Source organism: Ranitomeya variabilis, chromosome 4, assembly GCF_051348905.1.
Source record: "Ranitomeya variabilis isolate aRanVar5 chromosome 4, aRanVar5.hap1, whole genome shotgun sequence".
In the NCBI taxonomy this organism is placed as follows: Eukaryota; Metazoa; Chordata; class Amphibia; order Anura; family Dendrobatidae; genus Ranitomeya; species Ranitomeya variabilis.
The window spans coordinates 722,456,976-722,483,937 of NC_135235.1; the positions used below are offsets into that span (position 1 = coordinate 722,456,976).

At 44.9% G+C, this 26,962-nt stretch overlaps 4 protein-coding genes across 6 annotated transcripts in view; 3 read left to right on the forward strand and 1 right to left on the reverse strand.

The window, feature by feature from the left end:
* The window catches only part of LOC143766664 (uncharacterized), a 32,883-nt gene extending 31,955 nt beyond the window's left edge, over window positions 1-928 (reverse strand). For 2 of the 3 annotated variants that reach the window (XM_077254507.1, XM_077254504.1), the window contains exon 1: window positions 19-126. The gene's annotated coding sequence lies outside the window, so the exon portion shown is untranslated. Of the gene's footprint in view, window positions 1-18; window positions 127-861 lie in introns of those variants that run through there. The other variant, XM_077254506.1, reaches the window with a different exon arrangement.
* LOC143766657 (uncharacterized) overlaps window positions 1-26,962 on the forward strand; it is a 1,190,188-nt gene that overhangs the window by 318,246 nt on the left and 844,980 nt on the right. The gene's annotated exons all lie outside the window — the stretch shown is intronic.
* On the forward strand, window positions 9,901-26,041 carry LOC143767087 (uncharacterized). Its single transcript, XM_077255110.1, has 5 exons — window positions 9,901-10,184; window positions 10,745-10,789; window positions 11,313-11,439; window positions 11,530-11,691; window positions 25,994-26,041. Exons 1-5 carry the CDS (start codon window positions 9,934-9,936, stop codon window positions 26,039-26,041), a joined length of 633 nt encoding a protein of 210 aa, XP_077111225.1. The 5' UTR covers window positions 9,901-9,933.
* Window positions 25,769-26,918, forward strand: LOC143767088 (uncharacterized). Its single transcript, XM_077255111.1, has 4 exons — window positions 25,769-25,917; window positions 25,994-26,101; window positions 26,180-26,316; window positions 26,711-26,918. The coding sequence occupies exons 2-4, from the start codon at window positions 26,081-26,083 to the stop codon at window positions 26,916-26,918; spliced, it is 366 nt and encodes a 121-aa protein (XP_077111226.1). The 5' UTR covers window positions 25,769-25,917; window positions 25,994-26,080.

Consider the following 26,962-nt stretch of genomic DNA (forward strand, 5'->3'; position numbering starts at 1 on the left):
GGATATTGGGGTCTTTACCTGCTACAGTCCTGGTGTGGACCCTCCACCTGCAGAGCCGCACTCCACATATATGGCTGCTCTGTGCGCACAGGACCTGTGATGAGGTCACAGAAGGGGAGGAGTCAGGGGTCACATGATCAGGGGCCTCAGTGTATTAGTGATGATTCTGATGAACAGTAGTTTGTCTCTTTTTGGCTCAAAAACCGGCTCTTCTTGCAGCTACTTTCCCCACTTTTCTCCCTCCAGTCCCTTCACTATAAAGCCTGGGCCTCATTATACAGCTGTACAGGGGCCTAGTGGAGGCTTTTTAGCCATTTCTCAGACTGTAGCTCCTGGGAACAGGCCCTCACTCCAGTCCCTTCACTATAAAGCCTGGGCCTCATTATACAGCTGTACAGGCGCCTAGTGGAGGCCTTTTAGCCATTTCTCAGACTGTGGCTCCTGGGAACAGGCCCTCACTCCAGTCCCTTCACTATAAAGCCTGGGCCTCATTATACAGCTGTACAGGCGCCTAGTGGAGGCTTTTTAGCCATTTCTCACACTGCAGCTCCAGCGAACAGGCCCTCGCTCCTCGTTTGTATTGTGACTTGTGTTATTCTCTAATATCTGATATTTGTACATTAAATTATTATTAATGAAATGTAAAATTTAAATGTAGAAATTAATTATTTCTTCCTTTACAATTTAAAGGAAGAAAAGTGATAATCATAGGATTAGGGGGCAAACAAATAGAAGCAGTACAAACTAAAGTATCATTAAAAATAGGGAGTTTGCCTACTGCAATGTATATAGTGATGAATGTCCATACTTCAATGTATATAATTGTCAGTGATATACTGAAAGAGATGACATTACAGTTACCTGATGGTATCAATTTGGGGCACCTCCCGCAGTAACAGCTAGACCATCTCAGCTGTCAGTGAAGACCTATATCGAAGTGGCACCGGTGATGGATGGGAGAGTCAAAATGTCTCCTGTAGAAAGGTGATCAGTATGAAACAATACAGAATCCCAAGGGGGAGGGGGGGACAATCCTGTTTAGCCAGTAAAATAGAGTGATGGTTCATGGAGAATAACTGTGGATTATAGGGAATTGAAGAAACACACGCCTCCCCTCACAGCCACAGTACCTGAATCCATCACCTTAGTTGAACAAATATAGAAATACAAGAGAACCTGGTATGGAGTGATAGATTTAGCTTTAGTAATGCAGATATCGCATTACATTGATGAAATTATGGTACAGGGAAGGAACAAAGCACCCTTAAGCTATGTGCACACGTTCAGGATTTTTTGCATTTTTTAGCGGTTTTCTGCCAAAAAACGCTTACATAAGGATCCCATCATGTGCACATGTTGCGTTTTTTCCGTGGCGGAATCGTATTCCGGAAAAAAACGCAGCATGTTCATTCTTTGTGTGGAATTGTGGGGATTCCGCACACATAGGAGTGCAATGATCCGCTTACTTTCGCATTGTGCTGCTGGTACCCAGGGTGGAGGAGAGGAGACTCTCCTCCAGGCCCTGGGAACCATATACCTATTAAAACAAAGAATTAAAATAATAAATCGTGATATTCTCACCTTTCGGCGTCCCCCGCAGCCTTCCCGCTCCTCGTGATGCTCCCATTCCCAGTAATGCCTTGCGACAATGACCTGTGATGACGTAGCGGTCTCGCTTGATGCTACGTCATCTGGGGTCATTGTCGCGAGGCATTGCTGGGAACGGGAGCATCGCAAGGAGCAGCAAGACTGCCGGGGACGCCGGAAGGTGAAAATATCACGATTTATTATTTTTTCATTATTTTTAACATTATATATTTCTACTATTGATGCTGCATAGGTGTAACAACTCTGCCAGCATAACTACATGGCCTCCTATCTCTCACACACCATCTTACCCACTGCTCCATGTCATGTTGTGGTCTCTGTCTACTGCCGGCTCCATGCTCTGTTTCTCTTGCTTTCTGCCTGTTCTCTGCATGCTTCCTGGCTGTGTGCATAGGGGGGCGGCGCCATAACTCTCTGGTTATTATGGAATCAGGGTCCACCTTTCTAATGTGTCCCTGATCAATTGTCAAGAGGCCTTTAGTATTTAGGGCAGCTCCACCCTGTGGACTGCGCCTGTGCAGTGTGTTAACTCAGTTTGTGTTTTGCTTCTGAGCTGCCAGGCCTTGCTTTGTGTTTTGCCTTCTCAGAAGGCTATTCTCCTTGCTTTGCCTTGTACCTGTCTGTCTGCCCTCCAGGAGGCAGAATATCCTGGTCCCTGTATCTTTGTTCTTATACATTGTCTTGTTCTATTACCTTGTCTGAACTGTGTCCTACATTTGTCTCCTTGTCTGTGGCTTCTTTTCCTGTTGTGTTTTTCCTTGTGTCCTCTCTGTTTGCTTATGCTCCGCACTCTTGCGGCTCTGCCTGTTCTGTACCCTTGTGACTTTGCCTGTGCTCTGCTCTCTTGCAGCTTTACCTCTGCTCTCCACTCCTGCGGTTCTGCTCCGCTCCTGCTGCTGCAGAAATCTCTTACTGCAGCTCCTCTCCGCATTCCTTCCGGTTCCGCTCTGCTTAGTTTCTGCAGAAATCTAACTGCAGCTCCCCTCCACATTCCTTGTGGTTCCGCTCTGCTTAGCTTCTCTTGCTGCTTTAATGCTCCTATCCACAGCTTTGCGGTTCTCTTCCTGTGTGAACAGGTCCCAACCTGTTCCTTCACACTTCATTCCTTCCTGCTTGTATCTGTACCTGCATCTCCTGTGTGAACAGGTCTCTACTAGTGTTGAGTGATACCTTCCGATATCCAGAAGTATCAGTATCGGATTGGATCAGCCGATATCCAAAAAATATCGGATATCGCCGATACCCGATACAAATGCAAGTCAATGGGACACAAATATCGGAATGTAAATAAGCCCTTTCTGTCCTTCTACATCCTGTTCCGGAGGGGGGAAGAGTGTGGGCGGTGCGTGGGCGGACACTGTGCGTGTCTGTGTGTGCGGGCGGGGTCTGTGCGGGCCTGCCGGGGATCTGTGCGTGCCTGCCGGGGGTCTGTGCGGGCCTGCCGGGGATCTGTGCGGGCCTGCCGGGGGTCTGTGCGGGCTGCCGGGGGTCTGTGCGTGCCTGCCGGGGGTTTGTGCGGGCCTGCCGGGGGTCTGTGCGGGCTGCCGGGGGTCTGTGTGTGCCTGCCAGGGGTCTGTGCGGGCCTGCCGAGGGTCTGCGCGGGCCTGCCGGGGGTCTGTGTGGGCCTGCTGGGGCTCTGTGCGGGCCTGACGGGGCTCTGTGCGGGCTGCCGGGGCTCTGTGCGGGCTGCCGGGGGTCTTTGCGGGCTGCCGGGGGTCTGTGCGTGCCTGCCGGGGCTCTGTGTGTGCCTGCCGGGGCTCTGTGTGGGCCTGCCAGGGCTCTGTGCGGGCTGCCGGGGATCTGTGCGGGCTGCCGGGGGTCTGTGCGGGCTGCTGGGGCTCGGTGTGGGCTGCCGGGGGTCTGTGTGGACTGCCGGGGGTCTGTGCATGTGTGCAGGCATCGTCCGATGAGACTACAAGTCCCATCGGACGATGCCTGCCACAGTGACAGTGATTGACACATTAGCTAATGATGGGACAGTAGTAGTCCCATCATCCGGCTAATGTGTTGAATGTAAAAAAAAACAAAAAAATGCATACTACATACATACTACATACATACTACATACAATACATTCATACATTACATACAATACAGACATACAGTACATTAAACATAGAGTACATACTGACCATTACTTGTCATTTTGATCCCCAAAGCCAGTGTCACCTGTAAAAAATATTAAAATAAACAACCAATATACTCCCTGATCCGCAGAAATCCACGAGTGTCCCACGACGATCTCCTTGGAGAACGGCAGCATCAGCTGATGCGACCGCTCTCCAGGGTCCCAGGAACACAATGACGGAAGGAAGGTATCCTTCTGCACTATATTCCTCCTCCGCTGTAAAAAAATAGTCCCTAGTCTCACTTTTGACATTGCTGTGTGAGAAATTTTCCCACGCAGCAATTGCCATAAAGTGAGACTTTGAACTCTAGTAACCTCTCAGTGATGCACTGCAGGAGCCATTGTCTCCTGTCAGTGTGTCACTGAGGGTCCTATAGAGCAGTGACATCACCCGATGTCACTGTTCTATAGGGGAGATCGTCATGGGACACTCGTTATTAATTGGACTACGGCGGACAGGTAGTATACGGTTTATTATTTTACGTTTTTTGCAGGCGCTGAAGTATGGTAAGTATGGTTAAATTAAGAATATTAAAATACTTTTTTACTAATGTGTATGTGTTTTATTAACCCTTTATTACTATTGGATTAATAATGGATAGGCGTCTTATTGAATATATGCCCCGCCCACCATTCCAGGAGTAAGCAGCACTGAACATGAGCTCCTGAACTTTCATCACTTCATACCTTGTAATGAGGAAACTTTAGGACATAACCTGAAAAAATTCATCCCTGTGGATTACAGAAGTGAGCCGGACTAAAGATCTTTATGAAAAAGGAGGAAAAAAAAGTCTTAAAGGACAAAACAAGAATCTCCTGGCGGACAGACAGCAGGCAGAACCAGGTCTGTCATCCAGAGGACAGCACCCTCAGGTAGGACCATCCTCAGCCTCATCACACTCATAGTCTTGCTAGAACTTAAAACTATCAGAAATAAGGATTAGAATTATAAAAATGGAAAATTTTAATTTGGAACAAAAGAAACAGAACAAAGTAAATGCAGATAGCAGAGAGCTGGGGACACAAGCCTGCTGGGGGTCAGAAGGGCAGAAGAGCATTCAAGCAAAGAAAACCATAAAAACTGCCACTATTAGAGAAAACCCAGAGACCCTCTATGCTGACTTTACATCTAGTGAGGAAGATAAAAGAAAAACCAATGTGTTATTCGTCACAGAACATCTCCTGGCCTGGCAAACCGCCCTGTGCAAACATTATAAATATACAAGCAAGTCTGATATCAATAATGGCCGACAGATCAGAGTCAGAAACCATGAAGATGACGAGTGCAGCTCACTTACCATCACTCTGTATAACAATGGCACCGTCCTGGTACAAGGGACTGAGGACAATCTGCAGCAATTTGAAGACAGATTCCCTGATATTAAACTCCAGGCCCAAACTCACAAAGTACAACAAACCCCAGACAGCTCTGGTGTCTGGAGCACTACAGAGACGTCCAGAGACACCACTGCCCCCAATGCTTCACACCCCAGACCCTCAGAGACTGTCTATCTCAACTAGAAAGAGACTTTGTACAATTTAAGGAAGAATATCTGAGAAACACTGGTGACAGAAATGCTAATGACCCAGCAATTAATGAGATAAAAAAACTGAAATATGAATACAGGTCGGATCTGCAGGAAATAAGAGCATCAATGTGTGAACTGCAGCAAGAAAATGCCAGACTGAGGCAGGAGATAGAAAAGTTACAGACACCAACCCCTGGACATTTGAGCCAGGAGGGGGACATAGAAACGTGGAATGCAGAGCACATGACCTCCACTGGCCAGAAGGCTGAGGGGCCTAATAACCTCAATATGGAGGAACCCGAGTCTAATAAAAGGGAGACAGAAATAAGACCCATAGCAGAGAGAAGAGAACCTGCCATCAGCACAATCTCCAGCACAGACCCCCATCACAGGGCCACATCACCCATCCACAACGTTACAAAGTCCTTATACCGTCCTCATAATGGACTCAAATACCTGAATACACGGTGGCTATTCCCAGGAAAGAGGGCCAATAAAATCCGCTGTACAACTATTGAGCAGGCGACAGCAGTCATCAATAATCCACGGTTTACCAACCCAAACCATATCACTATACCCAGCGGCACAAACAATCTGCCACACCAGCACCAGCAGATCTCAGGACACCTGACCCAACTAGCAAAGACGGCACAACTAAAATTCCCTGACAGCAAAATCATTCTGTCATCTCTGCTCCCAAGAAAAGATATATCCAGCCACACCATCCAGAACATCAACGCGGACCTAACCGCAAGAATGAAATCTGTGCCAGGAGTGATTCTGGCACAACACCCCTCCATAAATCACCATCACCTCCATGACAGCAAACACCTGAAAAAACTAGGGGTCAGCCTTCTGGCCAAAGAGCTGAAGGACATTGTACTGAACAGGGACCCTAGGCCTGAATCCAACACCAACCACAATCTCATGGAAAGACCCTCAACAATGAAAAGGCAGGAAACCACAACTATATCTAAGGAAGCTGGAAACAAACACACTCACCCAAAATCTGACCATCAGAGGAGAAGACCACCATGGAGGAGACCACCACCGATCTCGCACAGAGACATACAAAACAGAGGCATCCAGAGCAGAGATATACAGAGCAGAGACATGGAGGAGATCAGGACTCTGCTCAACACATTGTGCAGGAAACTAATGTGACTGGATAGAACATCATTACTAAACCAGTCAGAGATACGGTGTGTCGTACACAGCCACACTCATTACAAAGAATACTCACACAAGTGATATATTTAAAAAAAATGACTTCATTTAAAATTAGCAGCTGGAACATGCACGACCTGAACACCTCGGTGTTTGGATGTAAAACAAATGACACAGATTTTATACAAAGACTGAAAAACATAGACATTCAGATTCTCCTAGAAACATGGACCAGGGCCGAAAATGAATCCCTGGTGCCCAACGGATACAGGGAAATCTGTGTCCCTGCCCTGAAAAATAAGAACATTAAACAGGGCAACTGCTCAGGAGGAATACTGATCTGGCATAAAAAAGAGCTCCACCAGTACATCAAACCGGTGAAAAGAGGAGACAGCCACATATGGTTTAGAATCAGCAGCTCCATCCTCACCTCTCAGTCTGATTTCTATGCCTGCGCCATCTCTATACCACCACCAGAGTCACCCTACTTCAATACAGAGAGCTTTGAGATCTTACAAGAAGAAGCCCCCCATTTTCAGGCCCTGGGCAAAGTTCTCATCATTGGAGACCTCAACGCAAGAACTGGAAGAGAAAAAGACTTTCTGACCACGGATGGAAACATCTACATTCTTGGAGCAGAGGCTGACAGCCATGACTCAATACACATGGAGAGAAACAGCCACGACAGTACAGTCAACAAAAGTGGCAAAAAGATACTGAACGTATGTAGAAGTTTAGGACTTCATATTCTTAATGGCCGTACCAAGGGAGACTCCCAAGGAACATATACATTAGACTCCCATGTAGGAAGGAGTGTAGTAGATTACGCCATTACAGATATGGACATGGAAAATATCGGCGGCTTCATAGTCACCCCACAAACGCACCTGTCAGATCACAGCCAACTTCTTCTGTACATAAAGTCTACAGAGAAACCATCGGCACAAAAGCCTCAGCAGACAGGCCTCTTCAACCTGCCTCCATCCTATAAATGGTCCAAGACGTCAGCAATAAAATATCAAGAGGCTCCCAGCAGACCCAGAATACAGGAGACGCTCCACCACTTCTACAACTACGAGTACAAGCCTAACCCAGAAGGAGTGAACCAAGCTGCAAAAGACCTCAATGATATATTCTACACCATGGCCGAACTGTCCGACCTGAAAAAAGTCAACTATAAGAGACCAAAAGAAAAACAGACCAATGGTTGGTTTGACAGAGAATGTAAAGCCATACCGAAGATCCTGAGAACAGCCTCAAACAAGAAACACAGAGACCCCAACCATCCGGGTCTGAGGGTTGCCTATGACGCTATACAAAGGCAATACAAAACAACCCTCAAGAGTCAGAAGCAGAATTACATCTCCACCAAACTTAACCAACTGGAAGACGCCCTCCAAGATAACTCCTTCTGGGAACTATGGATCCACATGGGCACAAAAACAAAAAAAACAACATCCATATCCAAAATGGCAATATCTGGCTTCAGTACTTCAGCGACCTCTACAAAGACATCCTGAAAAGAAGAACTAAACCAAGAACACAAAAACATAACGGAAAAACTAAAAGCTATGGAAGAAAAGGTCAAACATTTCCAAAACCCACTGGATACACCAATCACACTTCAGGAAGTTACAGAGAGAGCGAAGCACAGGAGAGTTGACAACAAGGGAGAATAGCTACGACTGGTCTACCTCCCCGACAGAGCGCAGATACCGGTAACCGGAAGACCGAGGTTGTGTCATACTCTAGGAGGCACAGCAGAAACAGGTAGGACAGCTAGACTACATGTAACTTGTCTGCCCTAACACCCAGGAGACACAGTGACACAGAGCCCGGGCCGTGATAGAGACCCTGTAAAAAGGCTCGAGTCACCTGTCATATGGGTTTGAGTCCTACCTAAAGGGGGACAGAGAGAATTGAGAGGACCTTATCAGAAGCCATAGGCAGTAAGGGACTACAATACCACAGCACTAAAAGGAAGGTTTTTAACGCCACCTGGTTAAAGGGGACTCTGAACTCGCTTCCAAGCTGGCCGGACCCTGCCTGTACCTGTGATCTTGTGCACTGGACTGGGGCTGCCTGCTACTATCAGTAAACCAGGTAAAGAGACTACAAACCTGTCTCCTCCATTCTTTATCACACCACTCACCATCTTCATCTACTACACCGTGGGAGCCCTTGGGACCCAGCTTCACCTGTGGGAAGCTATACCATCCCACCTGCCATAACATCACCCCAGTGGACCCCTTAAAGCAGCATCGGCCATCCCTGACCGAATACCACAGGTGGCGTCACAAACTCTTATTATCTCACAAATCCCTTTTAAAGACTGTCTCCTTAACATGGGCACCCAGAGCCACAGATCGGGTAGACACCCCCGTAATGCATTCCTTTAAGTACCGGACCCGGTACCGAGTACCCCTCGGCCCTGGCGGGCGTTCCAGGTACGGAGCATCCAACTCCTGTTCCCACTGTTAAAGAGAAATTAATATTCACTGCATTCCACGCCCATGGGCATGGAGGGCAATGAATATTAATTTCTCTTTAATAATGGTATCTTGGTATGATTTCCTCCCAACCCCGATCCTGGTATGTATGGCCCCATCCCTATCCTGGTATGCAGGGCCACCATCTAGTCCTAATATGCAAGACCCCCATCTCGTCTAGGTATGCAGGGCCCCCATCTCGTCCTAGTATGCATGGCCCCATCCCCATCCTTGTAATTGGCCCTCAACCCCATCCTGGTTTGCATGGCCCCATCAGAAAACGTTAAAAAAATAAACCATTACACTTACCTACCCGGCTCTCCCTTGCAGCATCCTGCTCTGGAGCCAGCAACTGCTTTATGCTTGTAAGCAGCGCATGGCAGGGACGTCATGTGCTGCTCACAAGCAGCTGCCGGGACTGTGCGTGCAAAGAGCAGTGAGTATTCATTGCTCTTCAGAAGTGCGCAGTGTCACCCGGAGACTCCATGCTGCTGCCGGCGGTCATGTGTGCCAATACTTAAGAGAAATGAATATTCATGAATACTCACTGCTCTCTTCATGCAGTCCCCGCTAGAATTCCAGCATCTGTGCTCTGCTTTTGAGGAACGCATGACGTCAGTGGCATGCGCTGCTTACAAGCATAAAACGGTTGCTGGCACCGGAGCAGGACGCTGCGAGGGAACGCCGGGTAGGTAAGTGTAATGGATTTTTTTATAACGTTTTCTGATGGAGCCATGCATACCAGGACCAGGAAGGGGGCCAATCATACCAGAACAGGGTTGGGCCATGCATACCAGGGCAGGGATTAGGGAGCCATGAGTATCAGGATGGGGCTGAGGGGACCATATATACCAGGATAGGGGATATTAAGTACAGAATTGACCACATTTTTTGCTTCAATTTTTTTTCCCTAATTTCCTCCTCTATAAACTAGGTGTGTCTTAAAGACCGAAAAATACAGCATATATCAGGAATGACTTCTACAAGGCATTTCGAACAACTTTTTTGCAAGATGTGCAAGACTTTACAGCGCAAATTATCTAGACATCTGTGCAAGTCCTGCATGAAAACGGCTTCTGTAGAGGAGCGCAACAACGTTTTGGTGGAAGCCAAGAGGAAACAGCGCAACATAATTAGATATTTATCTGCAGTTTCATATGACTCCCTCGATTTCAAGAAGAGCAAGTTTGAAGATCCCAAGGAATTTTTTGCTGATTTTTTGGAGAGACGAGGATGCACGGTCTTAAATAAGCCCTCAATTAGGTAAATATATAGCTCCTTCTACCCTTATGAGAAGCTGGGTGGCAGATATACATGTGTGACAGAAGAAGGTGGAGATCTGGGTAGCAGATATAGATGCATGATAACACAGAAATAGCCCATGATTAAAGATGCCTATTTTTTCCAGTGATGTAAATCTGTGTTTGTGTGTGTGACAGATTAAGGCACTAAAAAGCAGTGTGAACATGCTTTAAGTTACAAAAAAAAAAAAATTAAAAAGGGGTTTACTGTATTGACTTTGTCAGGGTATGATCACAATGCAGTTTCTGACTCAGTCTGTGCCAGGGAACATGCAAAAGTTGCGTCCAATTTTTTTGAATAAAGATATGGATTTGTGCACCCATCTATGACAACCGCTTCCATAAAATCAACTTGTCAAGAGACAAACCAATAATGTATTAGTGCTCCATGACAGGTAACCTGTCCTACAGCAATGGAAAGCTGGGCGGCATATACAGATGTGAGATGCTGGGTGGAAAGCCAAGTGGCAGATATGAATGTTTTTACAAAGTACCAATACAGATTTAAATTAATCTCCTTAGGATAGCAGATTGTGAAGTTACCGGCATCAGCGGTGAAACATCTCAGTAAGTTCCATTTATCATTTGGCCTATGTACCGTATCGGTAGCAGATGAAATATTATCAGTAGGCATGGGCAGATATATCTGTGGATATCAGTTATTTAATCGGATAACAGGGCACACGGACACAGTCTGGATCATCTCCGTATCTGGTGAATATATACATGCCAACTCATAATGTATGTTATTAGGCAGTCACTGCCAGCAGGTACACAGGGTAGTCCCGTGGGCCCGGCCCTGCGTCCTCTTCTCTTCCCGGTCCCTGGGACCTCAAAAACCTGGTAAATGGTGTTTTTTTTTTGGGTAGTGATGGGTACGGAGGAGGTCTGGCCAAACAAGGTGGCTGGGAAGTTCTCACCTTGTCTCCGGTGATGCAGCATGGATGTCCCTGCGTATGGATAGTGTAGTCAGATCTTGATCAATGGCATAGCTTGAAGCTCATGGGCCTTGATGAAAATAGTGTTTGACATCAATTATAAGCAAAGAAAACCTCTACTATGTGCCCTAATATGTCTACATCCGTTTCAGGTTACACCTGCGAAAACATTTGTCAAAGGCCGGGCTGCAACAGAAACACGATTTAGCATCTCCTACGCTGACAAGATTTAAGGAATATTTAGAGAAGACCCACTCAGAGATGTCTGTGGAGCGAATGGCAAGTTTGCTGCCCTGTCAGGTTGCATGTAGTTGATTAATGCGCCTTAAAATACTCCAATCCTAATGTATGTCGTGTTCTCAATTTCAGGTAGACAATGTTGCCAGATTTCTTTATTATGTCAGCCCCGAGGAAATCACCCTGGATTTTCTGAAGGAATTTGATAAGACCATGGCATATTTTGATGCACTGTCAAAACTAAAAACAGCTGAAAACACCCTGAAAAAATATATAGGAAATGTGCGCCAACTGGTAATTTTTCTGACTGGTGACCTGGATGAGGAAACCAAAATCCACGCAAAATCTTTTTTAGAGGGATTAAAAAAAATTGAACAGGGACTCAATGAGAAGAAACCTAAAAGCCTGAAAAGGGGGTAAGCATTGGATAGTCAATGCTTTGTATTTTCTGCAAATTATCCAAGTATTCATACCGAATGTATAGATGTGAAAGTAACTGCAAATGTATGTAAAGCGCTATGGAATTAATATTAACGAGTGATTGTGCTTCCTTCTGGCGCGTGCTGTGATTACGAACCACGCAATGGGGTGTACCCATGCACCAGACTGGCGTATATGCAGACTAATAGCAAATATAAATACGTGGCGTACCTCTCCTGCCACTCCTACCTTGTGTATGAAAAAGCTCTGTTCGGGTAGAGCTATCCAATAGCGCTATTTCTAAAAGAAATGAACGGGTAGAGCTATCCGGTAGCGCTATCCATGAAGAAAGTGAACGGGTAGAGCTATCCCATAGCCCTAATCCTAAAGGAAATGAACGGGTAGAGCTATCCCATAGCGCTATTCCTAAAGGAAATGAACGGGTAGAGCTATCCAATAGCGCTATTCCTAAAGGAAATGAACGGGTAGAGCTATCCAATAGCGCTATCCATGAAGAAAGTGAACAGGTAGAGCTATCCCATAGCCCTAATCCTAAAGGAAATGAACGGGTAGAGCTATCCAATAGCGCTATTCCTCAATGTTCATGAGCATAAGCCATTTCACATGGTTGAGTGCACTTGGGATCTGCCCCCAAGGCCCTGCCCATGCCCAATGTTTGGTCCGTAGACCGCGGCTAGGAGTTAGTCCCGCTTTTGTGTACAACATTTTTTGGCTTTTACAATTGTTAAAAAGCTTAATAAAATACTTCTTTGTACACACAGTTGACAGTAAACCATTTGTCAATGTTAGGAATAAGTTTACCTTGCTTCTGTGTCTCAAATATTTTGACCCTTATTTGTTGGCTTTTCCTTCCCCTGGAGAAAGCCACATATAACTGCCCATGTGAAAAAACTGGGAGAGGCAAATAAATTCCTACAATATCCAAGGACTGTCCCTGAGATTTATTGATGGTCATTGCAAAAGCCAACATGACAGGAAACTGACGCCGTCGCATCTGGACTGGCAAGTTTTTATCTTTGGAAATCAGGTCAATTCTTGGAATAAGAACTGTCTGACGCTTTGCTTTTTCATTTAAAGCAACGGCATGAATAAGGTTTGCTTTTAAGCTTTTCACATAAAGCCTTGTGCCATTACCAAGGCCACGCTTTCTGTTAAGATTACGCAGGAGCATAATTACAGCTCCTGGTTCAGCTTTAGTTCATGAGGAGGCATCCAAGTGGGATTCAAAGAGTTAAGAAACTCTACAGGGTAATCTGTGAGAATCACACCCTCCTCTTCCGCAATTGTGTCGACGGAGCGATATGTTGCGTGTTCACTTTGAACTTGACTAAGAATTTTGTCGTTCAAGGCGTGAACGTCATCATTCAATGGTGTAAGAATTGCTTTATTAGCAATTGCTTCTACCATTGCATCGGTAATCTCAGTTGAGTTGCCAAAAATAGCTGTAATTAAATCATCCTCTTCAATAAAAGAATTCGGGATTTCAATTGTGTCTTCTGGTAGATCATATACATTTGACAGCTCTCCATTGCCAAGTTTCAGTATCCATGAGTTGCACTTAACTACGTCCTGAGACATTCTCATATTCTGTTGTAACTGGAACCGTGAAAACTGATTCTAGGATTTTGAGTATTTAATGGTGAACTGTACAATTTGGGCTCTTTTTCCACCTTCCACTATTGGTACGGGTTGACGAAAGTCACCAACATTTATGAAAACTTTTCCAGCAAATGGTCTTTTTTTCCCCACATATGTCTTGGAACAAATTATCAACAGAGTTCATATTAAAACAGGGAGTCATTGTTACTTCGTCCGAAATAACGACAGATGACTCCCTAAGCTCCTTTGCTTGAAGTGAGGTTGGCTTAATTTTTGACACTGTGGTCTCATTTGTTGCAATTGCAAGGCCAAACTTGGAATTGTAGGTGCTACTCTTTTGTAGTAATGTAGCCGCCAATCCAGTGGAGGCTACTGAGCAAATAGACTTCTTTTCTGCTTGTAGTGCCTCGGGCAAGCAGTTGTACACAAATGTCTTCCCACTGCCTCCTGGGCCGTTCAGAAAAAAACAGTGTGAGCTAGTGTCGTCTGGCTGTGATGCAGCATTGACTGCTTGCATAATTGCATCGAAAGCTGATTTCTGAGCTTCATTAAGCAGAGCTTTCAATTGCTCAGCCTCCTGCTTTATTGCAGCATAATTTAGTTGGTCCTGTATTTCATCTGGATCATTTACTGGAGTTGGCAATCCGTAGTCAGCACAGGACTTTTTATTGCTTAAGAGCACTTCATTAATATCACGAAGAGCCAGTTGCTCAGCAATTTCTAGAGTATACCGCCTGGTGTAATCCTCCATAAATTCGGTTTTATATTTTTGCCATAATGCCAATGGTTTAGCTGGTTCCCCATATACACAAATTATAGCAAATAATTTGGGAAGTTGGTAGGGCATTTGGAAAGCGAATGCATCCGTTATACCGTCTTCCCATTGGGAATTGTCTTCTAAAAGATGAAGATCAATGCACGCATTTTTATACGTGTCATGTACGACTCCATTGACAGTCCTTAAAGGGAGGGTGCCGTGATTTTAGTTTTTGTATTAATAATTATTGATTATATAACCAATGATTTTTAATACAAAAGTAAATGTACTACTTTCATAATTTTTTACTTATTCACTTTTACTGTTACCACTGGAGGCCGCCATTTTCATTAGTGTGGGTGTAAGTGTCTGGGCACGACACTTGCACACCTCACTTACGGCAGCCATGGACATAGGAGCCAACAGTCGGGCTCCGACCGCATCTCTTTCATTGAGGCCGCGCCTCCTGCCTCTCAGCTGTGACTTGGCCACGCCCACTGAGCTGCTACGTCACAGCTGTGAGAGGAGATCGCGGCCACTTTGTTTATTTCCCCCTGTCATCGCTCACACAGCTCAATGCGTGCGATGACAGGAGCTGCCAGGGAGAAGCTGCTGCTGGGAAGCAGGGGCCGAGGTAAGTATCTGCAGCGAGGTGCGGTGATTGCAGCCTGTACTTCGTATTACAGCACACACTGCAATCACTGCTCACTGCTGACCTGTTCAGAGCACAGCAGGGAGATCGTCACACTGCTCTGCCCTGAACATGACTCAGCACTTCCTGGGAGAGGACGGAAGGTAAGTACAGGGTTTTTATTTTCTTATGCATCTACCACTGCTGCCTGCCCCTATATACCACCTACCACTGCTACCTGCACCTATATACCACCTACTACTGCTACCTGCCCCTATATACCACCTACCACTGCTACCTGCCCCTATATACCACCTACCACTGCTACCTGCCCCTATATACCACCTACCACTGCTACCTGCCCCTATATACCACCTACCACTGCTACCTGCCCCTATATACCACCTACCACTGCTACCTGCACCTATATACCACCTACCACTGCTACCTGCCCCTATATACCACCTACCACTGCTACCTGACCCTATATACCACCTACCACTGCTGCCTGCCCCTATATACCACCTACTACTGCTACCTGCCCCTATATACCACTGCTACCTGCCCCTATATACCACCTACCACCCCCTATATACCACCTACCACTGCTACCTGCCCCTATATACCACCTACTACTGCTACTGTCCCTTATATACCACCTACCACTGCTACCTGCCCCTATATACCACCTACCACCCCCTATATACCACCTACCACTGCTACCAGCCCCTATATACCACCTACCACAGCTACCTGCCCCTAAATACCACTGCTACCTGCCCCAATATACCACCTACCACTGCTACCTGCCCCTATATACCACTGCTGCCTGCCCCTATATACCACGTACCACTGCTACCTGCCCCTATATACCACTGCTGCCTGCCCCAATATACCACCTACCACTGCTACCTGCCTCTATATAGCACCTACCACTGCTACCTGCCTCTATATACCACTTACCACTGCTACCTGCCTCTATATACCACTGCTACCTGCCTCTATATACCACTGCTACCTGCCTCTATATACCACCTACCACTGCTACCTGCCTCTATATACCACTTACCACTGCTACCTGCCTCTATATACCACTGCTACCTGCCTCTGTATACCACTGCTACCTGCCTCTGTATACTACTGCTACCTGCCTCTGTATACCACTGCTACCTGCCTCTGTATACCACTGCTACCTGCCTCTGTATACCACTGCTACCTGCCTCTGTATACCACTGCTACCTGCCTCTGTATACCACTGCTACCTGCCTCTGTATACCACTGCTACCTGCCTCTGTATACCACTGCTACCTGCCTCTGTATACCACTGCTACCTGCCTCTATATACCACTGCTACCTGCCTCTGTATACCACTGCTACCTGCCTCTGTATACCACTGCTACCTGCCTCTGTATACCACTGCTACCTGCCTCTGTATACCACTGCTACCTGCCTCTGTATACCACTGCTACCTGCCTCTGTATACCACTGCTACCTGCCTCTGTATACCACTGCTACCTGCCTCTGTATACCACTGCTACCTGCCTCTGTATACCACTGCTACCTGCCTCTGTATACCACTGCTACCTGCCTCTGTATACCACTGCTACCTGCCTCTGTATACCACTGCTACCTGCCTCTGTATACCACTGCTACCTGCCTCTGTATACCACTGCTACCTGCCTCTATATACCACTGCTACCTGCCTCTATATACCACCTGCCACTGCTACCTGCCTCTATATACCACTATCTGCCTCTATATACCACTGCTACCTGCCTCTATATACACCTACCACTGCTACCTCTGTCCTGTGTAGCTAATCTAGTCCTGTGTAGCTAATCTAGTCCTGTGTAGCTAATCCTGTCCTGTGTACTGTGTCCTCAGCAGTCAGTATCACACAGGACAGGATTAGATACACGGCTCAGCAGTCGGTATCACACAGGACAGGATTAGATACACGGCTCAGCAGTCGGTATCACACAGGACAGGATTAGATACACGGCTCAGCAGTCGGTATCACACAGGACAGGATTAGATACACGGCTCAGCAGTCGGTATCACACGGGGAGGATTAGATACGCGGCTCAGCAGTCGGTATCACACAGGACAGGATTAGATACACGGCTCAGCAGTCGGTATCACACAGGAAAGGATTAGATACACGGCTCAGCAGTCGGTATCACACAGGATAGGATTAGCTACACGGCTCAGCAGTCAGTATCACACGGGGAGGATTACATACGCGGCTCAGCAGTCGTTATCACACAGGACAGGATTAGATACACGGCTCAGCGGTCGGTATCACACAGGACAGGATTAGATACACGGCTCAGCAGTCGGTATCACACAGGCCAGGATTAGATACACGGCTCAGCAGTCGGTATCACACAGGACAGGATTAGATACACGGCTCAGCAGTCGGTATCACACAGGACAGGATTAGATACACGGCTCAGCAGTCGGTATCACACGGGGAGGATTACATACGCGGCTCAGCAGTCGGTATCACACAGGACAGGATTACATACACGGCTCAGCAGTCGGTATCACACAGGACAGGATTAGATACACAGCTCAGCAGTCGGTATCACACAGGATAGGATGAGATACACGGCTCAGCAGTCAGTATCACACGGGGAGGATTACATACGCGGCTCAGCAGTCGTTATCACACAGGACAGGATTAGATACACGGCTCAGCGGTCGGTATCACACAGGACAGGATTAGATACACGGCTCAGCAGTCGGTATCACACAGGCCAGGATTAGATACACGGCTCAGCAGTCAGTATCTAATCCTCTCCTATGCACTCCTCTCCCCCCTGCGTGTCTTTCCTCATTGTGGTTTATTATTTTTGTTGTGGGAGATGAGGGAGTCGGGGATTATGCGTTCGGTATGGTTTAAAAAAGATTAATAAAGGACTTTATTCTGGCCGAGTCTTTATTTACAATACAACTATAGGATTAGTAATGGATGGGTGCCTCATAGACGCCTCTCCATTACTAAGCCGTGGGCTTGATGTCACCGGACAATATGGAGGTGACATTAACCCCACAAATGTGAACCCCACTTGCTACCGCTACAGGGCAAGTGGAAATTGCCAGGCAAAGCGCCGGAAAAGGCGCATGTAAAAGGCGGCTGAGAGCTGATGTTTGTAGCCTGGGGGGGACAATATCCATGGCCCCTTCCTAGGATATTAATGTCAGCCCGCAGCTGTCTGCATAGTATTTGATGGTTATTAATTATAGGGGGCTCCGCATCTTTTTTTGGGGGGGTGTCCCCCATTTTAATAGCCAGTAAAGGCTAAGTATACAGTTGGGAGCGTGTGAGTGTGAGCACACCCTCCCCCCCATAGATTAGTACACTGCTCTCCTGAAATACTCTGTGCCCCTGTCACCCTGCTCCTTCCACCATACGTCTCTGACCTCCCTAGAGCAGCACAATACCATATGGATCACGTATAATGCCGCTATATATATTTATCACATAATACTCCCATAAAGTCCACACATTATGCCGAGATATTATATATATATATATAATCACACATTATGCCGCCAAGTATTGTGTGATCTATATGACGGTATTATGTGTGAAGTATATGGCGGTATTATGTGTGAAGTATATTGCGGTATTGTGTGCTCTGTATGGCGGTATTGTGTGCTCTGTATGGCGGTATTGTGTGCTCTATATGGCGGTATTATGTGTGCTCTATATGGCGGTATTATGTGTGATCTATATGGCGGTATTATGTGAGATCTATATGGCGGTATGCTCTATATGGCGGTATTATGTGTGCTCTATATGGCGGTATTATGTGTGCTCTATATGGCGGTATTATGTGTGCTCTATATGGCGGTATTATGTGTGCTCTATATGGCGGTATTATGTGTGCTCTATATGGCGGTATTATGTGTGCTCTATATGGCGGTATTATGTGTTCTCTATATGGCGGTATTATGTGTGATCTATATGGCGGTATTATGTGAGAAGTATATTGCGGTATTGTGTGCTCTGTATGGCGGTATTGTGTGCTCTGTATGGCGGTATTGTGTGCTCTGTATGGCGGTATTGTGTGCTCTATATGGCGGTATTATGTGTGCTCTATATGGCGGTATTATGTGTGATCTATATGGCGGTATTATGTGAGATCTATATGACGGTATTATGTGTGCTCTATACGGCGGTATTGTGTGCTCTATATGGCAGTATTATGAGTTATCTATATGGAGATATTATGTGTGCTCTATATGGCGGTATTATGTGTGCTCTATATGGCGGTATGCTCTATATGGCGGTATTATGTGTGCTCTATATGGCGGTATTATGTGTGCTCTATATGGCGGTATTATGTGTGCTCTATATGGCGGTATTATGTGTGCTCTATATGGCGGTATTATGTGTGCTCTATATGGCGGTATTATGTGTGCTCTATATGGCGGTATTATGTGTTCTCTATATGGCGGTATTATGTGTGCTCTATATGGCGGTATTATGTGTGATCTATATGGCGGTATTATGTGAGATCTATATGACGGTATTATGTGTGAAGTATATGGCGGTATTATGTGTGAAGTATATTGCGGTATTGTGTGCTCTGTATTATGTGTGCTCAATATGGCGGTATGCTCTATATGGCGGTATTATGTGTGCAATATATGGCAGCATTATGTGTGCTCTATATGGCGGTATTATGTGTGCTCTATATGGCGGTATGCTCTATATAGCAGTATTATGTGAGATCTATATGGCGTCGTTATGTGAGAAGTATATGGCGGTACTATGTGTGATGTATATGGCGGTATTATGTGTGATGTATATGGCGGTATTATGTGTGATCTATATGGCGATATGTGAGAACACTGGTGGTATTATGTGAGATCTATATGACGGTATTATGTGTGAAGTATATGGCGGTATTGTGTGCTCTATATGGCGGTATTATGTGTGCTCTATATGGCGGTATGCTCTCTATGGTGGTATTATGTGTGCTCTATATGGCGGTATTATGTGTGCTCTATATGGCACTATTATGTGTCCTCTATATGGCGGTATTATGTGAGAACACTATGGCGTCATTATTTGCGATCTATATGATGGTATTATGTGAGAACTATAGGACAGTATTATGTGTGCTCTATACGGCGGTATTGTGTGCTCTATATGGCGGTATTATGTGAGAACACTGGCGGTATTATGTGTGATCTATATGGCGGTATTATGTGAGAAGTATATTGTGGTATTGTGTGCTCTGTATGGCGGTATTGTGTGCTCTGTATGGCGGTATTGTGTGCTCTGTATGGCGGTATTGTGTGCTCTATATGGCGGTATTATGTGTGCTCTATATGGCGGTATTATGTGTGATCTATATGGCGGTATTATGTGAGATCTATATGACGGTATTATGTGTGCTCTATACGGCGGTATTGTGTGCTCTATATGGCAGTATTATGAGTTATCTATATGGAGATATTATGTGTGCTCTATATGGCGGTATTATGTGTGCTCTATATGGCGGTATGCTCTATATGGCGGTATTATGTGTGCTCTATATGGCGGTATTATGTGTGCTCTATATGGCGGTATTATGTGTGCTCTATATGGCGGTATTATGTGTGCTCTATATGGCGGTATTATGTGTGCTCTATATGGCGGTATTATGTGTGCTCTATATGGCGGTATTATGTGTGCTCTATATGGCGGTATTATGTGTTCTCTATATGGCGGTATTATGTGTGCTCTATATGGCGGTATTATGTGTGATCTATATGGCGGTATTATGTGAGATCTATATGACGGTATTATGTGTGAAGTATATGGCGGTATTATGTGTGAAGTATATTGCGGTATTGTGTGCTCTGTATTATGTGTGCTCAATATGGCGGTATGCTCTATATGGCGGTATTATGTGTGCAATATATGGCAGCATTATGTGTGCTCTATATGGCGGTATTATGTGTGCTCTATATGGCGGTATGCTCTATATAGCAGTATTATGTGAGATCTATATGGCGTCGTTATGTGAGAAGTATATGGCGGTACTATGTGTGATGTATATGGCGGTATTATGTGTGATGTATATGGCGGTATTATGTGTGATCTATATGGCGATATGTGAGAACACTGGTGGTATTATGTGAGATCTATATGACGGTATTATGTGTGAAGTATATGGCGGTATTGTGTGCTCTATATGGCGGTATTATGTGTGCTCTATATGGCGGTATGCTCTCTATGGTGGTATTATGTGTGCTCTATATGGCGGTATTATGTGTGCTCTATATGGCACTATTATGTGTCCTCTATATGGCGGTATTATGTGAGAACACTATGGCGTCATTATTTGCGATCTATATGATGGTATTATGTGAGAACTATAGGACAGTATTATGTGTGCTCTATACGGCGGTATTGTGTGCTCTATATGGCGGTATTATGTGAGAACACTGGCGGTATTATGTGTGATCTATATGGCGGTATTATGTGAGAAGTATATTGCGGTATTGTGTGCTCTGTATGGCGGTATTGTGTGCTCTGTATGGCGGTATTGTGTGCTCTGTATGGCGGTATTGTGTGCTCTATATGGCGGTATTATGTGTGCTCTATATGGCGGTATTATGTGTGATCTATATGGCGGTATTATGTGAGATCTATATGACGGTATTATGTGTGCTCTATACGGCGGTATTGTGTGCTCTATATGGCAGTATTATGAGTTATCTATATGGAGATATTATGTGTGCTCTATATGGCGGTATTATGTGTGCTCTATATGGCGGTATGCTCTATATGGCGGTATTATGTGTGCTCTATATGGCGGTATTATGTGTGCTCTATATGGCGGTATTATGTGTGCTCTATATGGCGGTATTATGTGTGCTCTATATGGCGGTATTATGTGTGCTCTATATGGCGGTATTATGTGTGCTCTATATGGCGGTATTATGTGTGCTCTATATGGCGGTATTATGTGTGCTCTATATGGCGGTATTATGTGTGATCTATATGGCGGTATTATGTGAGATCTATATGACGGTATTATGTGTGAAGTATATGGCGGTATTATGTGTGAAGTATATTGCGGTATTGTGTGCTCTGTATTATGTGTGCTCAATATGGCGGTATGCTCTATATGGCGGTATTATGTGTGCAATATATGGCAGCATTATGTGTGCTCTATATGGCGGTATTATGTGTGCTCTATATGGCGGTATGCTCTATATAGCGGTATTATGTGAGATCTATATGGCGTCGTTATGTGAGAAGTATATGGCGGTACTATGTGTGATGTATATGGCGGTATTATGTGTGATGTATATGGCGGTATTATGTGTGATCTATATGGCGATATGTGAGAACACTGGTGGTATTATGTGAGATCTATATGACGGTATTATGTGTGAAGTATATGGCGGTATTGTGTGCTCTATATGGCGGTATTATGTGTGCTCTATATGGCGGTATGCTCTCTATGGTGGTATTATGTGTGCTCTATATGGCGGTATTATGTGTGCTCTATATGGCACTATTATGTGTCCTCTATATGGCGGTATTATGTGAGAACACTATGGCGTCATTATTTGCGATCTATATGATGGTATTATGTGAGAACTATAGGACAGTATTATGTGTGCTCTATACGGCGGTATTGTGTGCTCTATATGGCGGTATTATGTGAGAACACTGGCGGTATTATGTGTGATCTATATGGCGGTATTATGTGAGAACACTATGGAAGTATTATCTGCAGAAAGGGGACCCAATCTAGGGTGATTCCGGTTGAGCAGCTGCACGCGGGTCTGGGGTAATAGAGGGGGCAGCATGACCTCCAGTTAGGTGCAGTGAGGGGAGGGCTGGTGAGGCAGCTGAAGAGAGGGGTCTCATGTTTATCGTTACTATATGGCTACATTTCCTTCCCAGCATCACCCCGGACTGCGCCTGTCACCTCGCTTTCACACATCGCCAGGACAGGATCTGAGGAGGGGAATGGGGTCTTTGCATGCAAAGTCTGGATCAGAACAGGCCATCAATCAGCAGAAATGTTTCCTGGATTTCTGAGAAGACGGTCCATCCATGTGTATAAAAGACAGCGCTCTATGTACAATCCCTGGCTGCTCCGCGCACCAAACAGGGTGCCCCCCCATAGACCAGCACACTGCTCTCCTGAAATACTCTGTGCTGCTGTCACCCTGCTCCCTCCACCATATATCTCCCAGAATCCTTGCTGCCTGCCATCCTCGGTGACTGTCTACTTGTCAGTATAACTTTGCAGTCACCAACAAAATGGCTCCGCACTGTGTTCCTGAATCCTCTCATCCCCTAGCAAACACCAGAAGGGGAGGAGAGGAGACATCACACACGTCAGCAGACTCCGCCCATAATTACTGCAGTGCAGTAATGTGAGCTAGTTGTACACTAGGTTTTTGTCAAATTTCATTAGCTGCTCCCCCTAGTGTTTAAAAGTGGAAATGCCAAACCTTTTAAAATTATTTTTCATATTTTACTAAATTAAAAACAAATGATAATATTTTTTAAGAAAATGTAAACATTAATTCTTTACATTTTTTCAATCGCTGGAAAAAAAATGTTTTTGATGGCACCTTCCCTTTAAGTCAGAATAAGACTTTGCTCCTCTTACGTGAAGTAAAAGGAGTCTTGGGTAATACAGCTCACCATCTGTTAAAGAGACTGTATACATTCGGGCAATTGTTTTCCCAAATTGAGCCCTTCTGGTACAGCTTTTCTATCCCAGACATAGTGTTCAGGGATTTCACTGTACAAATACTGATGGGCGGAAGCATCAACTCTCTTTAGCTCAAAATAAGCCTGCAGAGTAGATTCTTTTGAGTCTGAAATAACCATATCCACATTACCATCTTCGAAAAACACTTGCTGCATGTTTTCAAGGTGAACAGCAAGCCTTTTAATGGTATGTGAAGCATCATACATTTTATTTTTTCTGCTTCTCCGCATGCCCTCAGGGGCGCTTATATACCAAGAATCTAGGTACATGGCTGGTTAATTCCAGTTTAATGTATCAGACGTGATATTGGCACAGTCATGTCCTTTGTATACATATTTGATAAGCTATTTAACACTTTTTATTGAAGCACATATCTCAACATTGATTGGCTTCCAATGAAAGTGAACGGTAAAATTACTGGTGTCCCAACTTTTAGCCCTTGGTGTAATTCAGCATTATGGATGTGATCCATAACGCCGGCATGACTGTCGACACGTAATGCCTTTTGATTTTGTTTTATATATTCATTCCTGTGGGATTCAATTTTAACGTAACTGTCAACGATAAATTGTTGCGTCAACTTCCCAGCATTTAAAAGGGGATTGAACTTGTCACGAATGGCAAGCCTGTATGCATAGTACTGCAACAGGGTGATTTTTTTTCTTGTCGATCTTGATCCACTGGTATGGATGGTAGATGAATGTTACCAATTCCTTGATGTTACACACTTAGGGCAATTGGAGTTGTCACATTTATTGTCCATCCACTGTCCCTATATGGGAATAGAAGTGGATATGTCATTGCATCACACTTTCTGTGAAGAAAGCTGATTTGAACAGTTTGGTTTTCACTTTTGAGGTGAACTCTGATGTCCCTATTAAATGGGGGTTCACCCATTGCATTTTGATAAATTATAGCTACTTCATTGCACCTTGATGCATTGTGGCGCCTCTGGTGATCATTGTAGTCATTTATAATTGACATTGTTATTTCGAGTGGATTGTGATTTTCTAATCCAGCAATCCTCTCTTCCTCTCTTACAAATTCCCTCATCATTGTGAAGGCTCTTGCGAGTGGGTTAATTGCTTTCATTTTCTCTCCAAGAGATGATAGCCGTGCTGGGAGGCACTTTTTATTTGCTTGACTTCTTGTACTTAATGCTTCTTCACTGTCCAAGATATAAATCTGGGCAAACTTGGGAGTACTACCCACAGCGGGATGCAATGGGGCAGTTCTGTGGTAAATTTGTCCATGAATTTGACAACAGTATGGACCATGCCCAGGAGGTGGCGCTACTTGTGCTCTCATTGATGCCAAAGCAAGCGGGCTATTGTATTGCCTTATATTAGCCATAAAGTTATTGGAGTACTGATGCGCTCCTGTCATCAACTTGACTAATTGATCATCCATACGAATGGGACGTAATTGAATGCGCCCTCTCTTGCAGCAGGAAGCGAATGTTTTGTCCTGCGCCATTTCATCGTTGAAATTTTTAGATTGGCAGAAGTGACATCGAAATGTCAGATTGCCAGCATAGTGCTCTTCAATACGTGTCTCATCAATTTGATTGAGAAGTCCTCTAGCGGCAAATGTAACTTGCCATCGTCGAGAGGCTCTGGCATTTTGGACACGTATTCTATCTTGTTCTCTTTTTTGTGAAGTATGTGTATCACTTTGTGCATTGTGTGTTGCTCGTTGTCGTGCAGCATTAGATGCTCTGTGGTTCAGTTACTTCATTCGTTTCTCTTGCTCTGGCCGCCCTCTGTCGGGCTGCATCAGCAGTTCTTCGGCAATTTCATTCATCTTCTGTTTCATTAAGACGCAGGTTATGAATCCGTATGCGATTGGCTTCTCTACGCGCAGCAGCGCACTCAATTTGATCCATCTTTGCAATGTTGCCTCACACTGTTGCCTCAGTGTTGCAAAAAAGGCTTATGCCTTAACTCGCCACCAGGGAGAGCCTCTCTCCTTAGGTATCCATGGTTACGCCCAGGCAGTTAGCTGCTAGTGGTAGTAACTATGGATCCTAAGTAACTGTTCAGCTGTGGATGACTCATTGTGCACAGACACGTCCAAATTAGGTATATTGATTATTATTTTTATTATTATTATTAAAACTTGTCTTTGTTTCTCTCCATCACACGTACAGGTTGGGTACCCTGCCACTCACAAACACAGAATGCTGCAAAATACTACAAGCGTCTAAAAAAAATGTGACCACAATCTTTGAGAAGGCAAGGTCGGACCAAATAATTAGTGACACTGACAAGGCTCTCGTTGGATACTACCTCACGGCAGTCCTCATTTTAAGACACAGGCGTAGACCATCTGTACCAAAAAAACTAACAGTAAGCTCCTTCCAGTTATTCACAGATATGTCGCTGGGTCATATGTAATGGATTGTCTTTGGTTCATATCCTACAGGTAAAAGAATGGCTGCAAAGGAAGCAGGTACAAGACAACGATGAATGATCATACGCAGCGGTTTACACAAGACGTGATGTAGTTATAATGGACAGTGAGGAGGAGCATGTAAGTGGTAGAAATCCTAGGAGGAACATGGAGAGTATATAGAAGAATCAAATCCATAACCCAATGTTTCACCAACAGCTTTTTAGCACGTATTTCGAGAAGATACGGCCAACACTTGAGAAACCGCAATCAACCACCGTGCAGCAGTTTTTTCTTTCTCTAACTGGCCAGGAAGTTAAAAATCCCACAAAAGACCTGGAGCGCTTCCATAACAAGTAAGTGGAAGGGTCTTATTTTTGAAAATAAGGCAAAGGAGGAAAAAAAAACACTATTGTCTATGTTGCCCATAGAAACCAATCTGAGCACAGTTTTGGCGTCTTAAATTGCTCAGGTAAAGATGTTCTGTGCTTCGTGGCTCCAGGCAACTCATTTTTATTTTCGAATACATGGACACATTTTCAATATAGTCTTAGAGGCCCTATAAAAACAGACAATTGTTCAAGGAGTGTTTGGCAGATCGGCGAGTGCAGCAAAATTGTGGACAATCGGTGGCAGGTTTGTGGTCATGTACATTAGGAACGGTATGTTCATGATTTCTCTACAACCAGAGATCTCCATCTCTGCATGTAAAGGGGCCTTTACCCATACTGACCATTTCTGTCTTCTCAGGTTCAACCTGCCCCTTGTGACATGGAAGATGGCAACGTCTGCGTATGAGCATTGGGCAGATGAGATGTCACAGGACAGTAGATCCTTAACGGATAACTATGTATATTATGGGGACCTTAAGGACCAGATTTTCACCCCAGATTTGGTTGAGGGAATGAAAAAATTGATGAAAATGAAGGAAAACGAGGAAGGAGAAACATCTGGGTAAGAGCACTAACCAAATACCAACTACCTCCCATAGTATAAGATTTG

What these genes read in the sequence shown, in the direction of transcription:
- LOC143767088 (XM_077255111.1), top strand. Translation starts at nt 26,081, where the DNA reads ATGGACAGTGAGGAGGAGCAT. An exon ending in TGGACAGTGAGGAGGAGCAT is followed by an intron (nt 26,102 to 26,179) that starts GTAAGTGGTAGA and finishes TTTCACCAACAG; the next exon opens with CTTTTTAGCACGTATTTCGA. An exon ending in CTGGAGCGCTTCCATAACAA is followed by an intron (nt 26,317 to 26,710) that starts GTAAGTGGAAGG and finishes CTGTCTTCTCAG; the next exon opens with GTTCAACCTGCCCCTTGTGA.
- LOC143767087 (XM_077255110.1), top strand. Translation starts at nt 9,934, where the DNA reads ATGTGCAAGACTTTACAGCGCAAATTATCTAGACATCTGTGCAAGTCC. An exon ending in TTAAATAAGCCCTCAATTAG is followed by an intron (nt 10,185 to 10,744) that starts GTAAATATATAG and finishes TAATCTCCTTAG; the next exon opens with GATAGCAGATTGTGAAGTTA. An exon ending in AGATGTCTGTGGAGCGAATG is followed by an intron (nt 11,440 to 11,529) that starts GCAAGTTTGCTG and finishes TCTCAATTTCAG; the next exon opens with GTAGACAATGTTGCCAGATT.